The following is a 25,330-nucleotide window of genomic DNA, read 5'->3' on the forward strand; positions in this document are numbered from 1 at the left end:
GGTTAATGATGGTATGCTACTGATTTATTTTAAAGTCCAAAATTAGAGACAGAAAGCATGACAGAGAGAGAGAAAAGGAGGGTGACTAAATGTATTAAGGGAACAAGTGATTATTTTAATAATTTCTTTAATTTGCATTGAAATTGATGAGACATTTGTGTTTTTCCAACTAAGGCAACTCAGTAAACCAAAGGAAATAAGGAAAATTCTCTCACCAGCACTATCATTTCTGTACTGTGTATTTTAAAAATTTACTTTTAAACGTTAAACAGCTTTATTATTGGAGCAGTTTTAGGTTTATAGGAAAACTTGAGTGGAAAGAACAAAGTTTTCATATAATATAATCCCTCTCAACTTCCCCTTGTCCCACCCAGTTTTCATCCATCATTAACATCTTCCATTAGTGTAGAACATTACTTACAATTGATGAGCCAATATCGAGGCATTATCATTAAAGTTTATAGTTTACATTAGGGCTCCCTCTGGGTTACGCATTTCATGGATTTTGACAAATGTATGACCTATATCCATAGTATCATGCAGAATAGTTTCACTGCCCTAAAATTCTCCTTTGCTCCACCTATTTATCCCTTTCTCCCCCAAAACCCTTTTTTTTACTGTCTCCATAGTTTTACCTTTTCCATGAATTCACATAGTTGGAATCATACAGTAACTACCCTTTTCAGATTGACTTATTTCACTTAAAAATATACATGTAAGTCCCATCTCTGTCTTTTCATGGCTTGATGCCTCATTTACTTATTACAGAATAAGATTCCATACTATGGATGTGCCAGAGTTCATTTATTCACCAGTTCAAAGACATGTTGGTTGCTTCCAAGTTTTGGCAATTATAAATAAAGTTGCTATAAACAATCACGTGCACATTTAGTGTAGACATAAACATTCAGCACATCTGGGTGAATATCAAGTAGTACAGTTGCTGGTTCACACGGTAAGAGTATGTTCAGTTTTGTAAGAAACTGCCAAACTGTCTGACGAAGTGGCTATACCAGTTTGCATTCCCACCAGAAGATAACCTCCTCTGTTATCTTCTAACGTTTCATAGTGAATGAGAGTTCCTGTTGCTCTATATCCTCAGGAGTGTTTGATGATGTCAGTGATTTGGAAATAGCCATTTTAAAAGATGTTTAGTGGCATCTCATTTTTGTTTTAATTTGAAAATCCCTGATAACAAATGAGTTTGAGTATTTTCTATATGCCATTAGCCATTTGAATAGATTCTTTAGGGTGGTTTCTATTCAGATGTTTCATCCATTTTTCTCATCAGGTTGTTTATTTTCTTATTTTTGAGTTTTTAAAGTTCTTTATATATTTTGAATACCAGGCCTTATCAGATATGTGTTTTAGAATATTTTCTTTGGTCTCTAGCTTGTCTTTTCATTCTCCTAACAGTGTCATTTACATAGAAGTTTTTACTTTAACAAAGTCCAACTTACCAATTTCACATTTATGGTTCCTGGTTTTGGCGATATATGTAAAAAGTCATTGCAACACCCAAAGCCACTACATTTTCCCCTATGTTATCTTCTACAAGTTTTATAGTTTGCAGTTGACTTTTAATTCAGTGAACAATTTTGAGTTAATTTTGGTAACACATGTATACTGTGTGTCTAGATTCTTTTTTTTTGTTTGCTTGTTTGTGGGTGTAGTTGTTCTGCATTATCCTTTCTGCATTAGATTGCCTTTGATTCCTTGTCAAATATCAGTTACTTCTATTTGTGTGAGTCTGTTTCTGGGCTCTCTATTCTATTCCATTATCAATGTGTCTATTCTTTCACAAATACTACATTGTCTTGGTTATTATAGCCTTATATTATGTCTAAAGTCTGGTAGTGTCAGTTATGTGACTTTGTTCTTCTCCTTTAACCTTGTGTTGGTTATTCGGAGTCTTTGACTTTCCTTTTTTAAACTTCCAAGTGAGCCTCTCAGTATCCTTAAAATAAATTGCTAGGACTTTGACTATGATTGATTGAATCTATAAATCAAGTTGGGAAGAACTTACATCTTGACAATATTGAGTCTTCCTCATGAAATAACATCTATTTATCTATCTTTGAGATTTTTTCATCAGTTTTATAGTGTTCTTCATATATATCATGTACTTTTTTGTTAGATTTATAAATATATATTTCTTTTTCCGTGCTAATATAAATTGCATTGTTTTAAATTTTCAATTCCAATTGTTCATTCCTGCTATATAAAAAATAACTAAATTTGCATATTATTCTTGCATCCTGCAACTTTTCTCTAATTGCTTCTCACTTCCAGGAATTTTTTTGGTTGATTATTGGTTGATTTTCTACAGAGACAATCATGTCATCTATGAACAGTTTTATTTCTTTCTCAATTAGTATGCTTTTTCCCCCTTTTTTCTATCATTATGCACCAAAGACTTCCAGTATGATGTTAAATAGGAGTTGTGAGAGCAGACATCCTTGCTTGTTCATGATTTTAGTAGGAAAATGGCTAGTTTTTCACTATTAAGGATGATATTAGCTATAGGTTCTTCATCAATATTCTTTATCAATATGAAGTTCCCTTCTATTCCTAGTTCCCTAACAGTTGTCATCATGAATGGGTATTGCTTTTCATCATATTCTTTTCTACATGTATTGATATAATTATTTAATGTTTATTCTGTAGCTTGTTGATATGATGGATTACATTAATTGATTTTCCAATGTTTACTGGCCTAGCATACTTGGAATAAATCCTACCGGATCATGGTATATTATTATTTTCTTCCATTGTTGAATTTAATTTGCTAATACTTTTTGAGAATTTTTGCATCTATCTTCATGAGAAATGTTGGTCTGTAGTTTTCCTTTCTAGTAATGTTCTTGTCTGGTTTTGTATTATGGTTTTGTTTTGAAAGGTTATTAATAATTGATTGAATTTGTTTAATAGATATAGGTGTAGTCAGATTATTTGTTTTTTCTTGTGTGAATTTCAGTAGATGTGCCTTTCAAGGAATTGGTCAATTACATCTAGATTATCAAATATATGGTATAAATTGTTAATAATATTTTTTGGCTGGGTGCGGTGACGCACACCTGTAATCCCAGCACTTTGGGAGGCTGAGGTGGGCAGATCACTTGAGGTTAGGGATTCAAGACCAGCCTGGCCAACATGGTGAAACCTGTCTCTATTAAAAATGCAAAAATTAGCCAGGCATGATGGTGGGCACCTATGATCCCAGTTACTCAGGAGGCTGAGGTGGGAGAATTGCTTGAACCTGGGAGGCAGAAGTTGCAGTGAGCCGAGATAGCACCACTGCACTCCAGCCTGGACGACAGAGCAGGACTGTCTCAATAATAATAATGATGATGATAATATTTTTCTTTACCCTTTTAAAATTCGTGGGATCAGTAGTGATGGTTCTTTTGTCATTTTCAATATTAATGCTTTGGGTCTTCTCTCTTTTTTTCTCAGGTAACTTGGCTAGAGGTTTAGCAATTGTATTAATCTTTTCAAAGAATCAACTTTTTATTGATTTCCAGTTTTTCTTACTTTAAACTATATGCATTCAATGCTATAAAATTTTCCTCTAAGCACTGCTTCACTTCATCCCATATACTTTGATTAAGCATATTTTATTTTTAATTTTTAATTGAAATAGAATATTTTAAAATTTCTCTTGGAACTTCGTTGACCTATGTGTTATTGGAAATTGTGTAGAATTTGTCTGTGAATCCACCTGGTCAAAGACATCATGCCCAAAACACCAAAAGCAATGGCAACAAAGGCCAAAATTGACAAATGGGTTCTAATTAAACTAAAGGACTTCTGCAAAGCAAAAGAAACCATTATCAGAGTGAAGGCAACCTAGAGAATGGGAGAAAATTTTCGCAATCTATCCATCTGACAAAGGGCTAATATCCAGAATCTACAAGAAAGTTAAACAAATTTACAAGAAAAAAGAGAAACAACCCCATCAAACCATGGGCGAAGGATGTGAACAGACACTTCTCAAAAGAAGACATTTATGAGGCCAACAAACATATGAAAAAAAGCTCATCATCACTGGTCATTAGAGAAATGCAAATCAAAACCACAATGATATACCATCTCACACCAGAATGGTGATCATTAAAAAGTCAGGAAACAACAGATGCTGGAGAGGATGTGGAGAAATAGGCATGCTTTCACACTGTTGTTAGGAGTGTGAATTAATTCAACCATTGTGGAAGACAGTGTGGCGATTCCTCAAGGATCTAGAAGCAGAAATACTATTTGACCCAGCCATCCCATTACTGGGTATATACCCAAAGGATTATAAATCATTCTACTTTACAGACACATGCATGGCCGGGTGCAGTGGCTCACGCCTATAATCCCAGCACTTTGGGAGTCTGAGGTGGGTAGATCACAAGGTCAAGAGCTCGAGGCCATCCTGGCAAACATGGTGAAACACTGTCTCTACTAAAAATACAAAAAATGAGCCAGGCGTGGTGTCAGGCACCTGTAGTCCCAGCTACTTGGGAGGCTGAGGCAGGAGAATCACTTGAACCCAGGAGGCGGAGGTTGCAGTGAGCCAAGATTGCACCACTGCACTCTCCAGCCTGGTGACAGAGTGAGACTCCATCTTAAAAAATAAAATAAAATAAAATAATAAATAAATAAAGACACATGCACATGTATGTTTATTGCAGCACTATTCACAATAGCAAAGACTTGGAACCAACCCAAATGCCCATCAATGATAGACTAGATAAAGAAAATGTGGCACATATACACCATAGAATACTATGTAGCCATAAAAAAGGATGAGTTCATGTCTTTTGCAGGGACATGGATGAAGCTGGAAACCATCATTCTCAGCAAACTAACACAGGAACAGAAAACCAAACAGCACATGTTCTCACTTATAAGTGGGAGTTGAACAATGAGAACACATGGACACAGGGAGGGGAACATCACACACTGGGGCCTGTTGGGGTGGGGGATAGGGGAGGGATAGCATTAGGAGAAATACCTAACGTAGATAACGGGTTGATGGGTACAGCAAACCACCATGGCACGTGTATACCTATGTAACAAACCTGCAGGTTCTGCACATGTATCCCAAAACTTAAAGTATAATAAAAAAAAATGATAATCATACTAAAGGAAAAAATAAAAAATAAAAAGTTTCCTGACTATGCATAATTAAAAATCTGTCTAATATATCTAATGGCAATTTGGGAATTGGGCATTTGAGAAATAAAAATAAAATAATTTATAATAAAAAGAAAATTGTGTAGTATAATATCAAACAGGATTTTTCAGCCATCTCCCTGTTATTGACTTCTATTTTAATTCCATTGTGTTCTAAGAGCATACATTGTATGATTTCTGTTCTTTTAAATTTGCTACAGTTTGTTTAATAGCTCAGAATGTTGTCAATCTTCATGAATGTTCTGTGTGAGCTTGAGAAGAGTGTGTATTCTGCTGTTTCTGGGTGAAGTACTTTATGAATGTAAATTAGACCCAGTTGATTGATGCTGTTAAGTTCAACTACTGCCTGACTGGTTTGCTGCCCTCTGATCTGCCAATTACTTAGAGAGGAATCTTGGCATCTTTAACTATAATAGTAAATTCATTAGTAAATTGGCAAGTATTTCCCTTTGCAATTCTGTGAGCTTTTGCCTCAAATGATGCTCTGTTGTTAGGTGCATACACATAAATGATTGTTATGTCTCTTGAACATTATATAATGCTGTATCAGTCCATTTGGGCTGCTGTAACAATGTCTTTGACTGGGTCATTTGTGAATAGAAGAAATTTTTAAATGGGGTTATGATTAGGTCTCAGTCTAGCGAGACTGCGCCCTGAGTTGTGTCCTTTACAATGGCCTCTCAGCATTTTTTTTTTTTTTCTTTTTTCTCCTTCTTGGATGAAACAAGAAGGCTGGAATGCCTGGAACTGGTTATTTCCCTTCTCCCCCGTGGAGAACTAGAGGGGATGGAGTTTTATATTTTCCCTCCCATACTTTTGTTAGGCTGTGGTACGCTCCAGTCAGTTAAGCTCTCTTTAAATAGTTTACCTTAAAGGCAGGCCTCATTGGCAAGAACAGAACATTCTTGGTATGTTTCAAAATAGCTATTTCCCCCTCCTACCAGAAACAGGAGGGAATGTTGCTCTGATCTTCATTATAAGAACTTGATGAGGCCAGGCGCAGTGGCTCACGCCTGTAATCCCAGCACTTTGGGAGGCCAATGCGGGTGGATCACGAGGTCAGGAGTTCAAGACCAGCCTGGCCAAGATGGTGAAACCCCATCTCTGCTAAAAATACAAAAATTAGCCGGGCGTGGTGGCGGGCACCTGTAATCTCAGCTACTCGGGAGGCTGAGGCAGAGAATTGCTTGAACTCAGAAGGTGGAGGTTGCAGCGAGCCAAGATTGCACCATGCACTCCAGCCTGGGCGACAGAGTGAGACTCTGTCATAAATAAATAAATAAATAAATAAATAAATAAATAAATAAAGAACTTGATGAGACTTCTGGAAGTAACACTCATGAAACTGTGGGTGTCCTCAAAAGAGTTCCTCCCCTCAACACTCAGAGTATTTAACTTTCAAACTTGTTCACACTGAGCCTCCAGGAGTTGATCAATTACAGTTTAGGATTTTCTACCCTTGTCTTAGTTCCTGCAGGACTACCTTTCCCTGAGCTTCTGTTCTAGTACATTGTGGTTCAATGTGTCCCCCTCTCTCTTTCTTCAGTTTAAGGGGTAGCAGTTTGTCCTGTGACCTCAATTCTCTAACACAGGGGTATCCAAGCTCTGGGCCCATGGCCTGTTAGGAACTAGGTTGCACTGCAGAAGGTGAGGGGCAGGTGAGTGAGCATTAACTTCTGAGCTCCATCTCCTGTCAGATCAGTGGCAGCAGTGTTAGATTCCCATAGAAGCATGAACCCTATTGTAACCTGTGCATGTGAGGGACCTAGACTGTGTGCTCCTCATGAGAATCTAACTAATGCCTGATGATCTGAGGTAGAGCAATTTGATTACAAAGCCATTTCCCCTGGCACCCCATCCGTGGAAAAAATTGTCTTCCATGAAAGGGTCCCTGGTGCCAAAAAGACTGGGGATCACTGCTCTAATGGATCTGAAAATAGTTGTTGATTTTCAGTTTATTCAGCCTTTTATTGTGTGTGTGAAGACTGGATCAATGATTTCCAGTTCCTTATATGCTGGACCAGAGACTGCAAGTCTGTGCTGTATATAGTTAATGGATTGTTCGATCTCTCTATATATCTGTAATTCTGAAGCTATAGAGGGCAGTTAATTGGTCTTACCCTACACTCATACATCACTTAGGAGACATGACAGAAAATATGGGAATGAGCTAAATTTTCATTAATATCGGTAGCATTGTTGTTATGTCCATCCTGTATCAACTTACCTTAAAACCTGTAACCTCTTCTCTTCAAGGGAAATTTTCCTATTACTTTAGATTTTTTTCTTTCTTCTTATATATTATTTGAGTGTTTTCAAACTAACCCATAGGAAACTATGCACTTCTAATGATTAAGCAGTAACTCAGTTCATTGCTTTGCCTCATCAGTGGTAACTAAAGAGCAGACCCCTATTAGAACAGCTGAGTGTAGCTGGGGCCAAGAAATGTCATATTGTCCTCTCACTGATGCATTTCGCACACTGGTTTTAATAAGCTACAAACCTAGTGAAATGCATGCGATGTTTCTCATAGCCAAAGGATTTCACTCAGAGACTTCAAGTCAGTGCCAGTGACCTGCCTTCAACATTGCAAGCACCAGGAGTGTCTGGATACTGCAGGAGAGGAACTTCAGGAAAAACTCCTAATCATTTTCTAGGTACATGGACATTGTTGAAGTAGATGGTCTCTAATACACATCTGATGTAGTTTGTATGTCCCCTCCATATCATATTGAGATGTAATCCCCAATGTTGGAGGTGGGGCCTGGTGGGGTCTTGGGTGTGGATCTCTCATGGCTGATAGTGAGTTCTCACAAAATCTGATTTTTGTAAAGTGTGGCACACTGCCCGCCTCCGGCACTGTGTTTTTCCTGCTTTCCCCATGTGATGTTCCTGCTCCCAGTTGGCCTTCTGCCATGAGAAAAAGATTCTTGAAGCCTCCCCAGAAGCAGTTGCTGGTGCCATGCTTCCTGGAGAGCCTGCAGAACCATGAGACAGTTAAACCTCTTTTCTTAAGTATTACCCAGTCTCAGGTATTCCTTTATAGAAATGCATGCATGGCTTAATACACCATCTATTCTGGAACTTAACAATTAACACTCATATTTTCTATAACTTCTTCATATCTGCTGTTGAATGTTTTCCTTCAAAGGAGCCTTCATTAAAAATAAATACTGATACTTCAAAAACTCATTAGTTTTCTTCAGAGTATCAGTATTTAGTGTTTGATAACTTCACTGCAAGATGTTCAAACACCCACATCTGGAATCAGATTGAACCATAAACCAATTTTCATATTCAAAAAAAAAAAAAAATAAATAAATAAATAAATACTGAGGAGTTTCTTCATCAAAAAATTTAACATAGATTTAATTTGATAATATTATAATAGTTATATTTAGATGACCTGATTTTGGTCTATCTATGTTTAAATTTAGCAAGTTCTCTTTAAGTTTTTAATGTTCTACATTATAAGCAGTAGCTTTGATCATAATATAACCTTTGCATATAACCTTGATGATAGCATAAACTCTACTATAATTTAATATTTTTGTATATTCTTGGAATCCATATTTTATGACAAAAGTTATGCTAAAATTATTACTTTACATTACAAAATGTTGACAGTTAGTATATTACTGGGCCTGTGTTTGACTAAAATTTAAAAAATATTAAAATAGAAATAGCCAAATTCATCCAGCAGTTAATTTTTAGAAAGCTATTTCAAATAATTATTACTGTGATATGAGTTGCCATTTTAGTTAAGTATGTTTAATAAATGTAAAATTAGAAACAAATGACATTAGAATTAATTATTTTTCAAGGAAGTTAGCCATTGTGGTTTTTCAAAATTGTCAACATTTAAAAGTTATTAAAAATAAATACTTTGCTGAGAGTTATCACAAAGACACCCTCAGAATACAATAATATCATTTCTATTGAAGGACAGAAATATATGCTATAATTTTAGTTGTTAGTGGGCTTCCCATTAGACATAATGAATAAACAATATTATGAGTTCCTAAGTAATACTCCTAGTTTTCCCATTGGCCACAGTGGCTATGAAAACACTTGACATAACATGTGATTATTCAACTTAATACACTGGAGGTATTATAAATAACATGTTACTAATGAAATAACCTACAAACTGGCCAGAAATTTCATTGAAATAAATAGTGAGTTAGAAAAGTTGACCAGAATTAATTGGGACTAGTGGTAGGGTCAAATAATGGGGTAAGATGTGTTGACATGTATTGGAGAGTTTAATGCTCATGACATTGGGGAGGGAAAGTCATTGAGAAGTAGAGTAGGAAGAAAATGGAAGGAAAATGAATTTGACAAGAGCATGTAGGATTGAAGATTAAAAAGACTGAATGCAGAGAGAAAAATAAACTGTAAAACCAATAAAAATAGACACATTAATAAATAAATATTTGCTGAGGTTTGGGGAAAAACAAAGTGTTGCAGTTACATTTTCATGTAATTTGTAAACTAATTTTGCCAGAAAAAACTTAACAAAATAAATATAATAAAGCCATTTCTTTTTAAGTTATTGTGATGTAAACCAAGATTTGTGTAAAAATCAGAGTTCAGTTTAATTAGGTTCTGTATAGTATGCTCTGTTATCAACAATTTGAATTAGAAACTTCACATCTTTTTATTTTTAATTTTTAAGAAATGGAAAAGTAATTACATAAACTTGTAAACCAAGTATCCACCAGATCCTGGAGCTGAAGATTCTTTGGGATGAATGCTTATGTGTCAGACTGGAAGTAGTCAACGGATCCAAATTCCCTTCAGATTGAATCTTAGCTGCTTTTGTTAATTAAAGGATCAACATTAAAAGTACTTTTTTGCTTGAGAAATGTCTTGAGAAACTTCTTTTCCAAAATGTCCAATTTGATTTTAGGGTTAAAGTCTCACATTTCAGGTTTCCAAACTTCGGGCAAGTTTTAAATTTTTCTTTAGCTTATAGTCATCTTGATTTAGTTTTGTTTTGTTTAATTTCCATTAACAGCTCGATTTCTGAAATTGATCTTAGATTTATTTTGTACTTGGGGACACTAGCAGCATTCTTATCTTCTGGCTCTGGAATATTTGGTGATTCTTCGTAGTATTTCTGGAATGACAATTTAATATCATAAAATGTGATAAGATGACTGTTATTCTTTCCTTATAGAATAAATTTTGAATTTTTTTAAATTATTTATTTATTTATTTATTTTTTGAGACGGAGTCTCCCTCTGTCACCCAGGCTGGAGTACAGTGGCATGATCTCCTCTCACTGCAAGCTACACCTCCCGGGTTCACGCCATTCTCCTGCCTCAGCCTCCTGAGTAGGAGCTGGGACTGCAGGCACCCACCACCACGCCCGGCTAATTTTTTTTTTTTTTTTTTTTTTTGTATTTTTAGTAGAGACGGGGTTTCACTGTGTTAGCCAGGATGGTCTCGATCTCCTGACCTCATGATCCGCCCGCCTCGGCCTCCCAAAGTGCTGGGATTACAGGCGTGAGCCACCGCGCCAAGCCATATTTTATAGTTAACTGTATAGCTGTTAACTGTAGTTAACTGTAGCTAAATTTTGACACTAAGAAAACAGTGACACAGTAAGATTTTTTAGTAAGAGGGAAGTCATTGGAAAAATGTACTATTGCAATAGAAGAAAATTAATATCCATGTGTTTTCTTTTCTCTGGGTCTTATTTTTCCCATGTGAAAAAATGGTTGTATAACTGATTGCTGAAGTATACTTTAAGCCAAATATAAATATATAGAGATATATAGATAGTATTTTATATATATATCTAATTATATATGGTATGATATATAAATATTACTATATTACCAAATTATATATAACGTTGGTATCTGATAACTATAAAATTTAGGTGCAAAAAGAGAACATAGAAATATAACTCTTTAATCTTACCTTTTTTCTCATTAATTATAAAATGTTTGAAACAGCACTAGAAAATGCCATATTTTATTTTTTTAATTATTTCTACTGATAAACAAAAATACTAGAATCTGGCATGTTTGTTGGTTTCAAAGCTAACTCTATTTTTTTTTCCTTGTTTCTTGCATTTGTTAGTCACTGAACTATAAAAAAAGTACTGAATATCGATGTTAGTTAATCCAGGAAGATTTTCTGTCTTCAAAATGTTAAAATATTTTCTGCACATTACTGTGGTTTTTAAAATGACTTCTATAATCTCATATTCATTTATCATATTCATGTATCATGAGGGTCCTCTTTTTCTGCAGTCACACAACCTTAGTCTAACATAGACAAAGTTCTTTAGCAATAAAAATTTTGTGTTTATATCTCCTCCAGCTTTTTAAATGCTTAAGACAGTTCCAGTTTTTTTTATTACGTCCAGTTTGACATATAGAAGTTGATGACAGAAGCAAACAAAGGTCCTACTAACCAAGGAAAATATAACATCCGTTGGCTCACTTTATAACCCACAATTTCTACAGATAGAAAATACAACAGTCAATATATTGAGCTGTTACATAGCCAGAGATTTCATTCTTTCATCAGTCATGTGGATCTCCTGATACTTCTAATATCCAATCATAAAAAGTTATTTTTTAATCATTTTTAAAGGTGTATACCATTGAAGAATCGGGGCTAAACATCCTGGTATGGTCAGTGATTGGAAATAAAAGAACGGGATGGACATATAGCTATGTGCCTCTCTCCAGTAACAGTCCATTTAAGGTGGCATTTGAAGCTGATTTGGATGGAAATGAGGACATCTTTATTGCTCTTGATGACATCTCTTTTACCCCAGAGTGTGTGACTGGAGGTAAGTGATTCTTTCAGAAAATGGGAATAAGTATTTGTTTTTAGTATCTAAATATACTAAAGATTTGGGAATCTCTGAGGAATTACATTTATTTCCGGGTCCAGTTCTATTTACACATGGAAAAGAATCATATATAGTAAGAAGTAAAGTTTCTCTGCCCATGAACTTTGCCATGAAATTTTCATGTCTTGTAGACAGCAAAATAACTTTGCACTAAAGTTGTTTTAGAAACCCTGAGGAAATTTTGTTCAGTGAATGTAGCTTTATTTTCTGCTTTCCTTATTCCCAAAGGTTCACAAGAACTGCACAAGGCAAAGGCCCCTGTGGCTACCTATTATCTTCCAGACTGTCTTCTCCATCTGTATTAACCTTTTCCCTTCCCCAGGCCACGTTCCATCTCCTAACCATTTCTACTGTACAAGCTAGAATGCTCATTCTATTTCAAAAAGAAAAAAAAAAAAGTTCTATTCTAAACACCTTTTCTAAAAAGTCACCCCTTTAACTGAAATCTGAATTTCTGCTGTTTAAAATGTTCCCCCCTAAGTGGGGCTGTTTGTTTCCTTACTCAGTCTTCCATTTAAAATATTAAATAGTAGGGTCATTGTCTTTCTAGCTACTCAATGCCTCTTTTAAAGTGGTTTTGTTTTTGTTTTTGTTTTTTTTTCCTAACAAAGTTTCTTTCCTTTTAAGGCCATACGTCTGAATTTTTATTCTTCTCATAGTTTTACTCTGGATTCAAAATCCTGGGCAATTTCAACTTCAGGTGACACACACTATCTAAAACATCAACTTCTTCAAGTCTGATAACCAGTGCAAACCTGCTTCCTCAAGAAGTCACTCCCATAGCTACATTCAGGGCCTGAGCATCCCCTTTGAAATCTTAAGGTTAAAAATCTCATATAATCACCACTTTCTCATCTTCATTACTCCTCCTAAACCCGTTTTCTAGTAATATTAATAAGAAAAAAATATGTATTCTAGATCATCAAGGCCTCCTGGTTTTTGGGGTTCCATAAACAGCCTCTTACCTTTTCCCCCAATAATTATAGATTTAATGATTAACATCTTATCCAAATCCATTTGCATTCTGAATTTTGAATTCTATTATGTTCTATTTCTTAAATTTTTCACACAAATTTGAATTGTACGTACCAGGCAATTTGCTAAGCATTTTGCACATATTAATACATTTATTTATCAGCACACCCCTGTAGTTTCTAGATATATATTCATATAATAATAGGAATAGGTTATTCAGCTCATATTCTGCCATAATGGCTTTATGATAAATAAACTTATTTACAATAAATTATAATTTATTTACAGTAAGTAAATCTATTATTGTAAATAGATTCTAGATCTATATTCATATAATAATATGAATAGATTATTCATCCCGTATTCTGCCATAATGGCTTTAATCATCTTTGCAGTTGAGGTCATATAACCATTTGAAGTTTCCAAAACTGCTGCTGGTCATGCTAATAGGGAGCACTAAATATGCTGGTTTATCCCCTTAGCTAGGCCTTTTAGGGTCCCAGACGCATGAATTTCTCATTTCCTGGCACCAATTTTCTCCAGCAACCCTCAAATCCTCCGATTTCTCCCTGGCATGCTCTTCACTCTGCTGGTTCTCTTGTGTGCTTTGAAGAGAAATAAAGCCATTTTGTGACAAATTCCTTTAATTTTCTCATTTTCACCTCCAAATGGGCCTGCATCTGCCTCCAAATTCTTTTTCTCACCATTTATCTCAGGAAAAAAAATCTCCATCTTCCCAAGCATGAATATATATTTTTAGAACATTTGCTTTCTCAACTTCTCTCAGCCATTGCTCCATAAAAGTCTTCTGTAGCTCGTGTCTTCAATACCTCTTCTTTCACTCATTCTTGGCTCTGTCTTTTATATATATATTCCATAATATGTATATATATTATAAAATGTATTATTATAGATTATTATATATTGCTAATTACATTATTATATTATACATTAATAACATATATTAACATGCAGTCCATATATATAATTCCATATATATCATTATATATATTCTATATATACTGGAATATATATTTACATATATTTCTTATATATATTATTCCATATGTATATATTGGAATAATACATATTTGTATGTATTTTACTAATTTTCAGCTCCTCAAGAGCAAGAGAAGCTTTAGAGCTTGTATTTCATCTCCAGATTCTAACATAGGGCCTAGGAAATGTAGCCTAAGAAATTACTATTTTTCAAAATAATATACTAACAATGAAAACTGATTATGTGAACAACAGCCTAACATTCACCAAAGTATAAAGGTTCATCTTTTCCTGTATGTTATAGGACAGACTTTACTGTCAAGGACGATTTAAAAAAGCAAAACACTAAGACCTTTTGCATTAAACCTTGAACTTTGTCATTTTGTGTAATAAAAGTACCTCTCCCCAGTCCCATTCTCTCCTCCAAAATCCAGAGTCTTAAGGCATAGCTTCTACAGCACGACTTCATCATTGATTCAGGCAGATGCTTTTAGAAAATCATAAATTAGATCAGCACTCCTCCAACTGGGGTGTACAGATGCCCACAGCAATGTCCTAGGGATTATGCAATACCACAAAATAAATCTGTTGTAATTCATTGGGTTTATTTGAAGATTTGGGGAGAAAGGTTAAATAACTTATTATGTGACATTTGAAGTAAACTCAAATCTACTATAGACTGGAATGTCAAAGAGAAAACAGAAAGCTTTAAAGAAATGTGATCCTTTAGCGCTATTACTAATGTCCTCTTCCCTGTGGTTTGTGGCACTATGGTGGAAAATTTTGAGAGGTAGCTAATAGATAATTTAGACATTGAACACCTGTGTCATATAATGGACAATATGCATAATATATTGGTGAATATGAAAGTTATAACCAATGCAAGATCTAAATAATACAAGAGTCTGTTTTTAAGTGTAGAAAAATGGTAAAGTGTGAAACCAATTTTAATAAGGTATCCATCAAAAAAGATATCTATCTATAAATCCTGAAAGATATACAAAATATAATATCTGTCTCTGAAAAATAGAAATATGAATTATTTTTATTTTCTTCGTGGTATTTTTCTTCCATATTTTAAAATGTCTTCTTAAAACTGTGTTATTTGTAATTTGGAAAAAATAATGATGTTACTTTATCAAGTAAAAATATAAGGTCATGATACATATAATTAAGAACCACATATTTTGGGTTAATTATTGTTTTAATCCTGCCCTAAATTAAGTTATTTATTGGATTTTTATAGGGAACTATTTCATAGATGGATTTATTTCTATTACTTTGAGTCCTGTGTTTTTCCAATAGTTATTCCTGTTAATAATAACTCATATCTGTGAAACTTTGAGAAATGTGAGAACAGATTATAATTAGCTCTTCTTACTTGCCAAAGTTAGGGAACATCAGGCAGAATAAAAATTATGGGTGAGATGTTCTGCTAGTGGTTCAGGGATCTGATGTTTCACTGTTCTGGAGCAAATCTTTATCCTGTGTAAGAATGAGTAATCTAGAATTAGTTTTGCCTTAGCAGTTTTTCTTCCAGTTGCCTTAACTTTCCAAATAGCAGCCAACGAAGTCAGACAGAATTTTTAGATGTTCAAGAAGGAAAAAAAAAATAACAATTATACATATGCCTCAGAGACATTTGGTAAAAATTGTCTTTTAAGTGTTAGTACTTAGCAAGGAAAACTTCATTTCCCAGAAATGCTGGATAAAGGAAGCATTCTTTTTCACATAAAATTTAAAATAGGTCAAATTTTGAGACATTCCTCTTTAAAGTTTTTATTTTATAGGCTAAAAATCTTCAGAATATGATGCAGTTTTCCATTGAAATATATTTGTTAAAAATTGCAAGAATTCTGATAATACAGGACCTACCACAATGAATGTTTACTGAATAAAGCAAGAAACGGAAATTAAATAGATTTTTTTTCAGTATTCACTTATGTATTCATACTTCAGCCCTTAGGAAATGTGAAAAAGTCTATACCATTAAAACTACTAGCTTTGTTTGCCTTTCCTTAGTTAACTCAGACAAGACACAAATGAACCAAGGCGCCTGAATTAACAGATAGTTTTCTTAAGATCTTATAACAAAACATCCAGATTTGTATGTTGAACATGCCAGCTTTCTGCTCAGGTCCAGATTAACATCTTACGATGAAAAACGGCAAACTCTCAACTTCATTTCAACCTCGTATTAGGTGTTTTGTTGTTGTTTTTACCACCTCACAAACTCCCATAATCAGAGGGAATATAGAATAACATTTGTCACCCCAAGTTACCTGCAGTTTTCTTTCCATGTGGAAGATTCCACTAAAACCAGCAGTCCTATCCCCCACCAACTTTTACTTTCTGCATTATTACTTCTCTGTCCTACCTTAATTCCTTTAGGTTTCCCAGGGCAACATTTTGTAAATGAGACAAACTTGATGAAATAGAGCATCTCCAGAAATTCTGAGTCAGCAGAAGAGTGTGTTTATTTTTATTGCATCTGTTTTCCTTAGCCATGTGAGTTTCCAAGAGAGAAATGTGTTTTCTGTTTTACTTCTATCATTTGAAACAAGGAGGATCTCATCTGTCTCCATGATGAAGAAACATTTTACAGCACTGTTAGGACATTGATACTTTTAAAACTATATGCGAGGTTGTAAAATATTTGAAACAACAACAGCTTGAAAATACTGTGCGTTTCTACACAGTTTTGTCAGGAGTTTAATAAGGTGGCAAATACCAATAGACACAACCCTATGGAGACTGCACCATAGCTAGGAAGTGGATTATTTCCATAGAGAAGTTGGCTGGTATACTGGGTAGAATAGCATCTCCTCAAAAATCCATGTCCTTTGCAAGACCTCAGAATGGGATCCCATTTAGAAATATGGCTTTTGTAGATGTAATTAAGATGTAAATTAAGGGCATTTTGGAGTAGGATGGGCCCTAATCCAATATGACCAATGTCCTTAGAAGAAGAAGAGGAGAAAACACACAGAGAGTACCCTGTGATGAAGGGGGCAGAGATTGGAGTAACTCATCTACAAGCCAGGGAATGCCCAACATGGTCAGCTAAAAAGAAGCTAAGACAAAGGAGTGGAGCAGCTTCTCCCCAGAGTCTTCAGAGAGAGCAGGGCCCTAGCAATACTTTGAATTCAGACTTCTGGCCTCCACAGCTATGGAAGCATAAATGTCTGGTGTTTTCAGCCATCCAGCTTGGGATACTTTGTTACCGCGACCTTAGGAAACTAACACAACTGGGAACATTGAAGTCTACTTTGTAGTCAAGAACTGGGTGCAAATCTTCATTACGCACTGCTTCCTGATTTGCTTTCTGTCTCTCTTGTTTGCTGTCTGGGAAGGGACCCCACTGAGCCATGAGCTCTAGATTCTGTACAGTGGGCAGATGACCTTGACCATGGCACGTGTTCCTTCTGGATCTTGGCCCAGGTCAAGGTGGTTGGAAACCCTCCCTGGCCCTGGAAGCCGTTAAGGCTCAGACTCACATCACCATGGCCCTCTCCTAGGAGGGACTCAAGGCTGGCATGGCTCTGCATGGCAGGCGTGGTAGATCAGGGCACCTACCCAGCTCAGCCAGCCCCTGGTGCCCATTCCTCTGAGTCAGGTGGCGGCAGCAGCCCTGGGCAGAAGAGACAGCCAGGAAGTGGTTTCATGGAAGCCCAGTGGAGCAGAGAAATGAGGAAATAAATCACATTTCATCCAACTTCAGGCAGGAAAAGCATGGATTCACTGCCTGTCTCATTTTCGTTCTCTTCCCAGAACAATCATTAAACTTTTCCCATGTTCAGCCACCCCTTCCCCCAAAAAAAGAAAAAAAATCTTCATTATGCTAACTTACTACTCATGGGACCTGATTTTTCTCATCCGTGAAATGATTATTGTCAGGATTTAGGAATATGCCTTTCCTAAGAGTTGCATTAACCACTTCACACAAATGAGGAATCATTTTGAAAAACCTAAGAATAATTCTTAAGTGACCTAATGTGTCATTTAATATTCCCCATTGAAACATGCTGCATCTGAAACTCCCTTAGATAAATACAATAGATAATGAGGTGCTACGACATGTTCAAAAGCTGAGAAAACTCCAGTTTGGGAGATTAACATTATGGGCACTTTTTCCCCACCCCGCCCCCCAACTAGGTTTTGTTGTTATTGAATTGAAACAAAATAGACCTTCGGAGAGTGAATGCAGATTCTAAAGAAAAGAAGTGTCATCATAGGGCATCCTTTTTGTCTTGACTTGATAAATATAAGTTAATGGCAAATAGCAAGGTGCCAAACAAAATAAAGAATAAAATTCATAAGAAAGTCAAGGGGAATAGTGCAAATTCTGCTTCACTGCTGAAAAATAATAGCTCTCACTTCATTAATGAATAGAGACCCCCATTCTTCTTTCGTGTCTCTAGGCTTGAATAGCAAGTCCAAGTAAGTATTTTCAGGTGTAATCTCTTAAGCACAATTATTTAAAGGCAGAGATCTTTGTCAGTTGTGTTCAATGGTGTATTCTATATGCCTGGATGAGTTCCTGTTATGTAGTAAGCATTAAATAAGTATGTTGTATGACTAGAGAAATATGTTGAATGAAGAGATAATTAAGTAAAAGTCACTATCAGATGAATTTATATGTTATGTGGCACCTCTTTCTTCATACTCACCAATGACCTCAGCCTCCAAAGTTGTTCTCAATTTCGTGTTTGGGGAAAAGAGAGATCGCGACCAAGAGACAGGCAGAGAGAGAGAGAGAATGAATTTTGTGAATAGGCTGGCAGGCTCTGTGTGGTTGTATCAAGTGATGGAAAGAGGACCACTGGAATAAAATTTTGGAGAGCTTGATCTAAACTATGGCTGTGCCATACTTGTACAATTTTGAGCAAATCATTTAAACTCTCTAGACCATGTTATGTCACCAGGGAAGTGAAATAGATGATTGCTTAAATCCCTTCCAACTCTGCCATTTTATGATTATATGATACCGGATTTGGTGGAGACGATTAGGGAAACAGAAAGAAGGCACGGGAAGAGGAGAGAGTTCAGAGAAAATGAGGAGGGAGTTAAAAGGAGATCTGAGAATTAGGGCAGTGAGGTAAAAGTAGAAATGTCATTGCAGTTAGGTGCAGAAGACTTCTCACTACTGGGCGTGTCTTTGAATTTAAGTTTGCCATTCATTCAGTCAATACTTGTTGAAAATCTGTGTGGTGCCCTTGAGTTGGATTGGAAAGACAGGTAGGAATGTAGTAGTGTCTACAGCTCTCAAGGAGTTTACAGTCTAAGAAAATACTGTTCTAATGAGGCATACTTGAAAGTTTAAAGTACAGTTTGTCCTTAAACAACATGGGTTTGAATTGCCCAGGTTCACTTATTTATGGATTTTCTTCAACCAAATGCAGATGGCAAATGCAATACTCATGGGATGCAAAACCCACATATACAGAGGACCAACTATTGGTATAAGCAAGACCCAGTAGGGCTAAACAAAGCCCCAATTTGTGGCATTTGCCTATTTCTTTGGTGTAAATACTCCCAGCATGGTTGATTTCAAGCTGTGCATGTGACATCACTGAAGGTGATATTAAAAATAGATGCTCAGCACAATACAAGCAGTCTGCTACACATAGTGTCAGAGGAGTGAGCCCCAGGTTCAACAGCACCACCTCCCTCCCAGCTAGACAGTGGAATGAAAGTAAAGGCCATGGTTCATGGAAAACACACACACACACACACACACACACTGACACACACACACACACACTTACTCAGCTTACCAATAGAGATTATTGCCAACGAGCAATAATTTTTTTTCATAATAAGGATATTTGTACCTGTTGTTTCAGTTGATAAAGAAGGCATCAAAAATCTCTTGGTTATAAATAATAAGAAAATGCCATTAATGTCTTCAGTGCCTGTGCCTACCTTTCTAAATATCCACTTTGAAACCAGTTATCGTCCACTGCTCCATATGCTTACTCTTAGTACAGCTCAGTCAGCATGTTCTATAAATGTTGCCATCTTTTCTTCTCCCGGTTTCTTTTTACTGCCCAATTTCTCATTTGAGACCTTATGATTGTTCATTAGATTCTCTGTAATGGCCACATAACTGATATATCTAATTTACTCACACATATACAACTCCCAAATTAGTCCTCTAGTACCAATTATGTTGTCATTTCCAGAAAGATAGACCACTCCCCTATCTTACCACAATAGCCCAAAGAATATGTTATTGCAAGCAACAGAATTGCACTTGGGCTAACTTAAGCAAAAAGTAAGTTTACTGAAAGGTTATTGGATTGCTCCAAAATTCAGAAGTAAGGCTAAGAACCCAAACCAAGGACATGAGCAGGAGGCAAGTGAGGTTGACAACATTCAAGGGTAAGACTGGCTAATACCACTGCCTTCAAGTAATAGCTTTGGAAGCTGTGCTATCTACCCCTATGACATCACTATGAATAATCTCGAATACTCCCTATGCCATTCCTCTGAAATTGAAAGTGCTGGTTGGAGCATACCATTTCCAATCCCAAGTCATAGTTCCACACTTCAAAGTCACATTAAGTTACTCTATCATCTTTATTTACGCAACATTCATCTCTGGATGATAGCAGTTCTTACTCTCGTTTTATCAGAATTAAGCTTGAAAATTCTGCAACATTTGTGCCAAATTATAACATTAACCAGCAACAATAAGCCCCCTATGTATACTTTTGTGTTGTATAATATAGAGCAAATGGAAGGGAAATTAATCAAAATACATAAATTCATGTAAGTTATAAAGAGGAGAAAAATGCTTAGTGGTTAATTGCCTACTAAATAAGTTTCTTATTCTTTAGTACACCTACTGACTTGTCTGTCTCTGTCTATAAAATGATCCCTTCAAACAGGATCGTTTGTCTTTCTCAAGTCATTACCCATATCCCCTCCTCTCCATGATTTTAGTCTTACCACTTCTCTGGCTGAGAAAGCACAGCCCTTTATCTCCTCTTGTGTAAATCCTCCTCCAATTTCAGGGGCAGAGCGAAAGCTGCTTTCTTCATGAATTTATCCTTAATCCTCCCCACAGAAAACCATGCTCTGAGATTGTCTTAGTCTTAACTTTGCAGTTCTTCTATAGTATATCTTATAAGGTATTGTTGATATCTGTAGCTTTTTCTCTGTCACTTTTAGTTCCTCCTCGTTGAAAAATCCATATTGTCATTTTTTTTTGATTTGGCAAGAATGAGTGATCTTTAACTTCAAAGTTGATTGAGAAAAATGTAAAATAAATTTCAAGTCAATATATAACATAGAGTAGGTATGTATTGTATGTAATATAACATTTGTAGATAAATTATTTAAAACTTGGTTTTAATACAAGTATCATTTTTATGATTTTGGTTCAGTTAGTGATACATAAGGCCTTGTTTTAAAATGAATAGTGATAAATGTATAAAAGCCGAAAGGAAATGATTACCAGGCAATCCTGATTCACTTATTGAATTATAGAATATTATTAGATTTTTAAATCTATTACTGTGGGTCATGAAGTCCTTACTGTTTGTCAAAAGATGGGTTAATTCCGTTTTGCTCCTAGAGAGGATATTAGATTTGAAGGCAAAAACACTAGAGCCAGAAAATGCCATTAAATGCTAGTACCAGGCAGGCTTCCGGGAGTAAAACCTGGTTTCCCTGCTTCTCAGCCTTTGGAGGAGTCTGCCTGTTATACTAGGAGGTGGTTCTTACTTGGTTGCCTGCTGATCATCAGGCTGGAAGGAATTTTGTTGAATTAGGAGGAAGAACTCCAAATGACAACCATGGAAAAATCACTCTCAGTGTGAACTATATTCCATTAGCTTGAATTTCACAAGTATCTCATCTAGAACTCAAAGATAAAACACAAATCACTGTCCCAACACTCTGTCTTAAAGATGAAGGCTTTTATGTGAACAATGACATTGGCCACATAAACACATATGCATTAATATATATGTAACATAACATATATATATATAAAATAAAGCATAACATGGTAACTTAGTCATTTCACAACCATATGGAAACAATAATCAATTCCTAAATTCCTGGTCACTTTTGGAAATTATAACCTTTGCTGACTCTTATTTTCACTCAGAAAAGCTCAGCATCCAAATGTTTTACCAGGCCAAATATGTCAGAGAGATTCTGTGGGCTTTTCACAGCCAGGGTCAGTCTGGCCCTGTTTTGTTCTCTTGGGCTGTGAGAGACTACTTTTTTTACGATTTTTCTGATTCCCTGGAACACATATGTTATTTGCTGAAAAGCATCCAGACTTTATAAAAACAAGTTCATTTGTTGCCTAATAAATAGGAGAATGCAACGCTGTTTTACTAAATAGTCTACGTTTTAAGAAAAGATTTTTTTTCAAATAGAAAAACGAGACTTTCCCAGAATGACCAGTTTTTGTTTTGTTTTGTTTTGCAGTAGCATCTTATTGATGTGTAAGAATATTTCACCCAGAAAGGACCAGTTGCTATTTGTAGAAATAGCTGAAAATGACGGCCTGGGTGGGATTCATGGTTCAACAAAGAGTGACTGTGTATACATATATGAGTTTTCATTTTTCGCCAATGTAAAGTTGCTCAAAATAGAAAGCATGGGATTAGAGAAATAACCAGGTTCCGGGTACAGTGGCTCACGCCTGTAATTCCAGCACTTTGGAAGGCTGAGGCAGGTGTAACACCTGAGGTCAGGTGTTTGAGACCACCCTGGCCAACATGGTGAAGTCCCGTCTCTACGATAAATACAAAAATTAGCTAAATGTGGTGGCGCATGCCTGTAACCTCAACTACTTGGGAAGGTGAGGCAGAATAATTGCTTGAACCCAGGAGGCAGAGGTTGCAGTGAGCTGAGATCATGTCACTGCACTCCAGCCTGGGGGACAGAAAAGAGGTGACAAGCTCATGGCTGGGTTTTTTTTTTTTTTTTTTTTTTTCACAGTACACGACTGTCCAATTTAAAGACCAGTCCAAGAACCAAAATATCTAAACCTTGTGTTTTGCCCTTCCTTCCTCTTCTGATGGTAATGTAACTCATGTTATGCTGGTGAGATGTGCGCCCTGTGGGTTTCCATATATACATCTTTTAGCTTACATCTTCATACTTGAGCCATCCTGTTCTGACCAACAGTCTCCAAGAACACGTGTTATATAATGGGACAAGATAACCCAACACCACTTAATCTAATCACATTTAGTTGTTTCTATTAGGAATGCAGAAATTCATGTAAACCTCTTTCTTTTATAAAATAATGATACAGTCGTATACAATGCTCTAAACTTTAGGTTAAGCTACTCATTCACATTCCTCAGTTACTCTTCCATTAAACATAGCTATATTTGTCTTTGTCTTCAGTGCCGATCACTATTAACTGGAAGTTATGGTATCACAGCCACTTGTTCTATTTGATTGCATCATAGAGTAGTTGAGATATTGCACCTGGAAGGTCTCTAATAGACAATTGTAGAATAATATCTGACTCTTGAGTGGTCTTCTCTAATGCCCATCTCACTAAATGATTTGTCTTTCATTTGACCTTTCTAAGACAGATAAAACTGTTGTTCCCAAAGTGCATGTGAAATTTGACATTCTTCCTTCACTGATAGATTGTCTAAAACTCCTAGAATTTTTTTATTGTATGTATTTACGGTATGTGATGAGAGATGGCTTCTAACTCTCCATTCTCAGCCTTTTATACTAAGAGAAAGATCTGATTATGTATTGGTACCAAAGCACCTGCTCATAATTTCTGTAAGTAACAGCTTTCCACTCATAGGACCGATGATGACTTTCTCTTTCTCAGCCCTATATCAGCTAGCCAAGAATATAATGCATGTCCTATCATCTCATATATTCATTATTTCCTCTGTAATTTTACGGTTTTTTGGGGAAGAATGTGAGCATAGGTGAGTCTGAATCAGGTGTCAGTTTGTTGAATACCAACCAAAAACGGTAGACTTAACCCTGTAAGGCATTGGAGAACCATTTTTGAGCAGAGTTCTTCCTTTGGGAAATGTGTGCTGGAAGAAATGTGAACATTGAATTGAAAGAGGAATGTATTTAATAATACTGGGCCTAAAGTTAGAAGTCAAGAGTTGAGGATTTGGGGAATGCTTTAGCTATTAAATAAACTTGCAGTCAATATGGGCTAGAGCTATCAGTGAGCAACAGCGTTAAATTAGGCCAAGTACACAACCTCGTCCAACATTGCATATAATTGCGGCCACACTAACACAGATATGTCAGACTGGGAACTAAAGCACCATATGGAAATGATTAAACAGGAATGAATCTGTAATCCACAGGGGTCCTTCTGGGTTGCAGGCCTCATGGCAGGAAAAAAAATGGCCAGCAACCACACTCCCTTTTTATATTTTTAATATATTCTATCACTTTCACATACATTTTAGATTATTGGGGGTTATACGAAGACAGCAAATTCATCATGTATGCAATTTCAGCCATTTGCAGTGGTATCACTATTTTTGGTTATGGAGGAATTCTTTATAATCCTGGCAAATATTGATATTGGGTAAAAGCGATAACTCTTTTGGGGCCTCTTAAGACATTCTGTTTCTTCAGATCTTATTTTCTTTCAAGTTTGCAGCCTCTGTATGTGCTGGAGGAAAGGAAGAACTCTGATAATAGGGTTTTCACTTCTCCACCTCAATCTCATGTTTCCTCTGAATGACATTGCCCATCATCCACTGCCCAGCTATCTTCTCCAAAACTCCTCTATTATTAGTGAGTAGCTTCCTGCTTTCAGGTAACCTGCCTCTGGATATGTGTACATGCATGCACACATATTTGTACAAATCACATATACATACATAAGTGCATTTATGTTTGTGTTAAGTCTGAATTTTTTCCAGCTCCCTCCTATGTTGATTTTATTTAGCTTTGGCCTCGACTAGCTGCAGTTATTCACTTTGAAAATAATTATCATTTTGTACTTGGCATCTCTTCTCAGGTACTTGTTAGCTTCCATATTGGACAAAACTTCTGGAAAGTTCTCCGTTTTCTTCACTCTTGTCTCTCTGTCTGGCTTTTGACATTTTGGTCATGGCCAAACAAGCCTTCCTGATTCCTTATACTACACACATTCTGTGTACTTTCCCACGCACGCCAGGACTCTCTGAGTCTTTAGTCAAATAGAGGTCATGTTCCATCTTTCCAGGAATATTTAAGCTAATAAATATATGGAAATGAAATAAGATCAAATTATTCTTTTCTCTTTCCCCATTACAGAGGATGATTTTTTAAACTAAAAAAGAA

At 35.9% G+C, this 25,330-nt stretch overlaps 1 protein-coding gene across 1 annotated transcript in view; it reads left to right on the forward strand.

Moving 5' to 3' along the window:
• Window positions 1–25,330, forward strand: part of MALRD1 (MAM and LDL receptor class A domain containing 1) — a 678,818-nt gene that overhangs the window by 504,408 nt on the left and 149,080 nt on the right. The window contains exon 33 of the mRNA XM_024253733.2: window positions 11,794–11,995. Within this exon, the coding sequence (XP_024109501.2) occupies window positions 11,794–11,995 (202 nt within the window). The remainder of the gene's footprint in view (window positions 1–11,793; window positions 11,996–25,330) is intronic.

Source organism: Pongo abelii, chromosome 8, assembly GCF_028885655.2.
Source record: "Pongo abelii isolate AG06213 chromosome 8, NHGRI_mPonAbe1-v2.0_pri, whole genome shotgun sequence".
Classification (NCBI taxonomy): Eukaryota; Metazoa; Chordata; class Mammalia; order Primates; family Hominidae; genus Pongo; species Pongo abelii.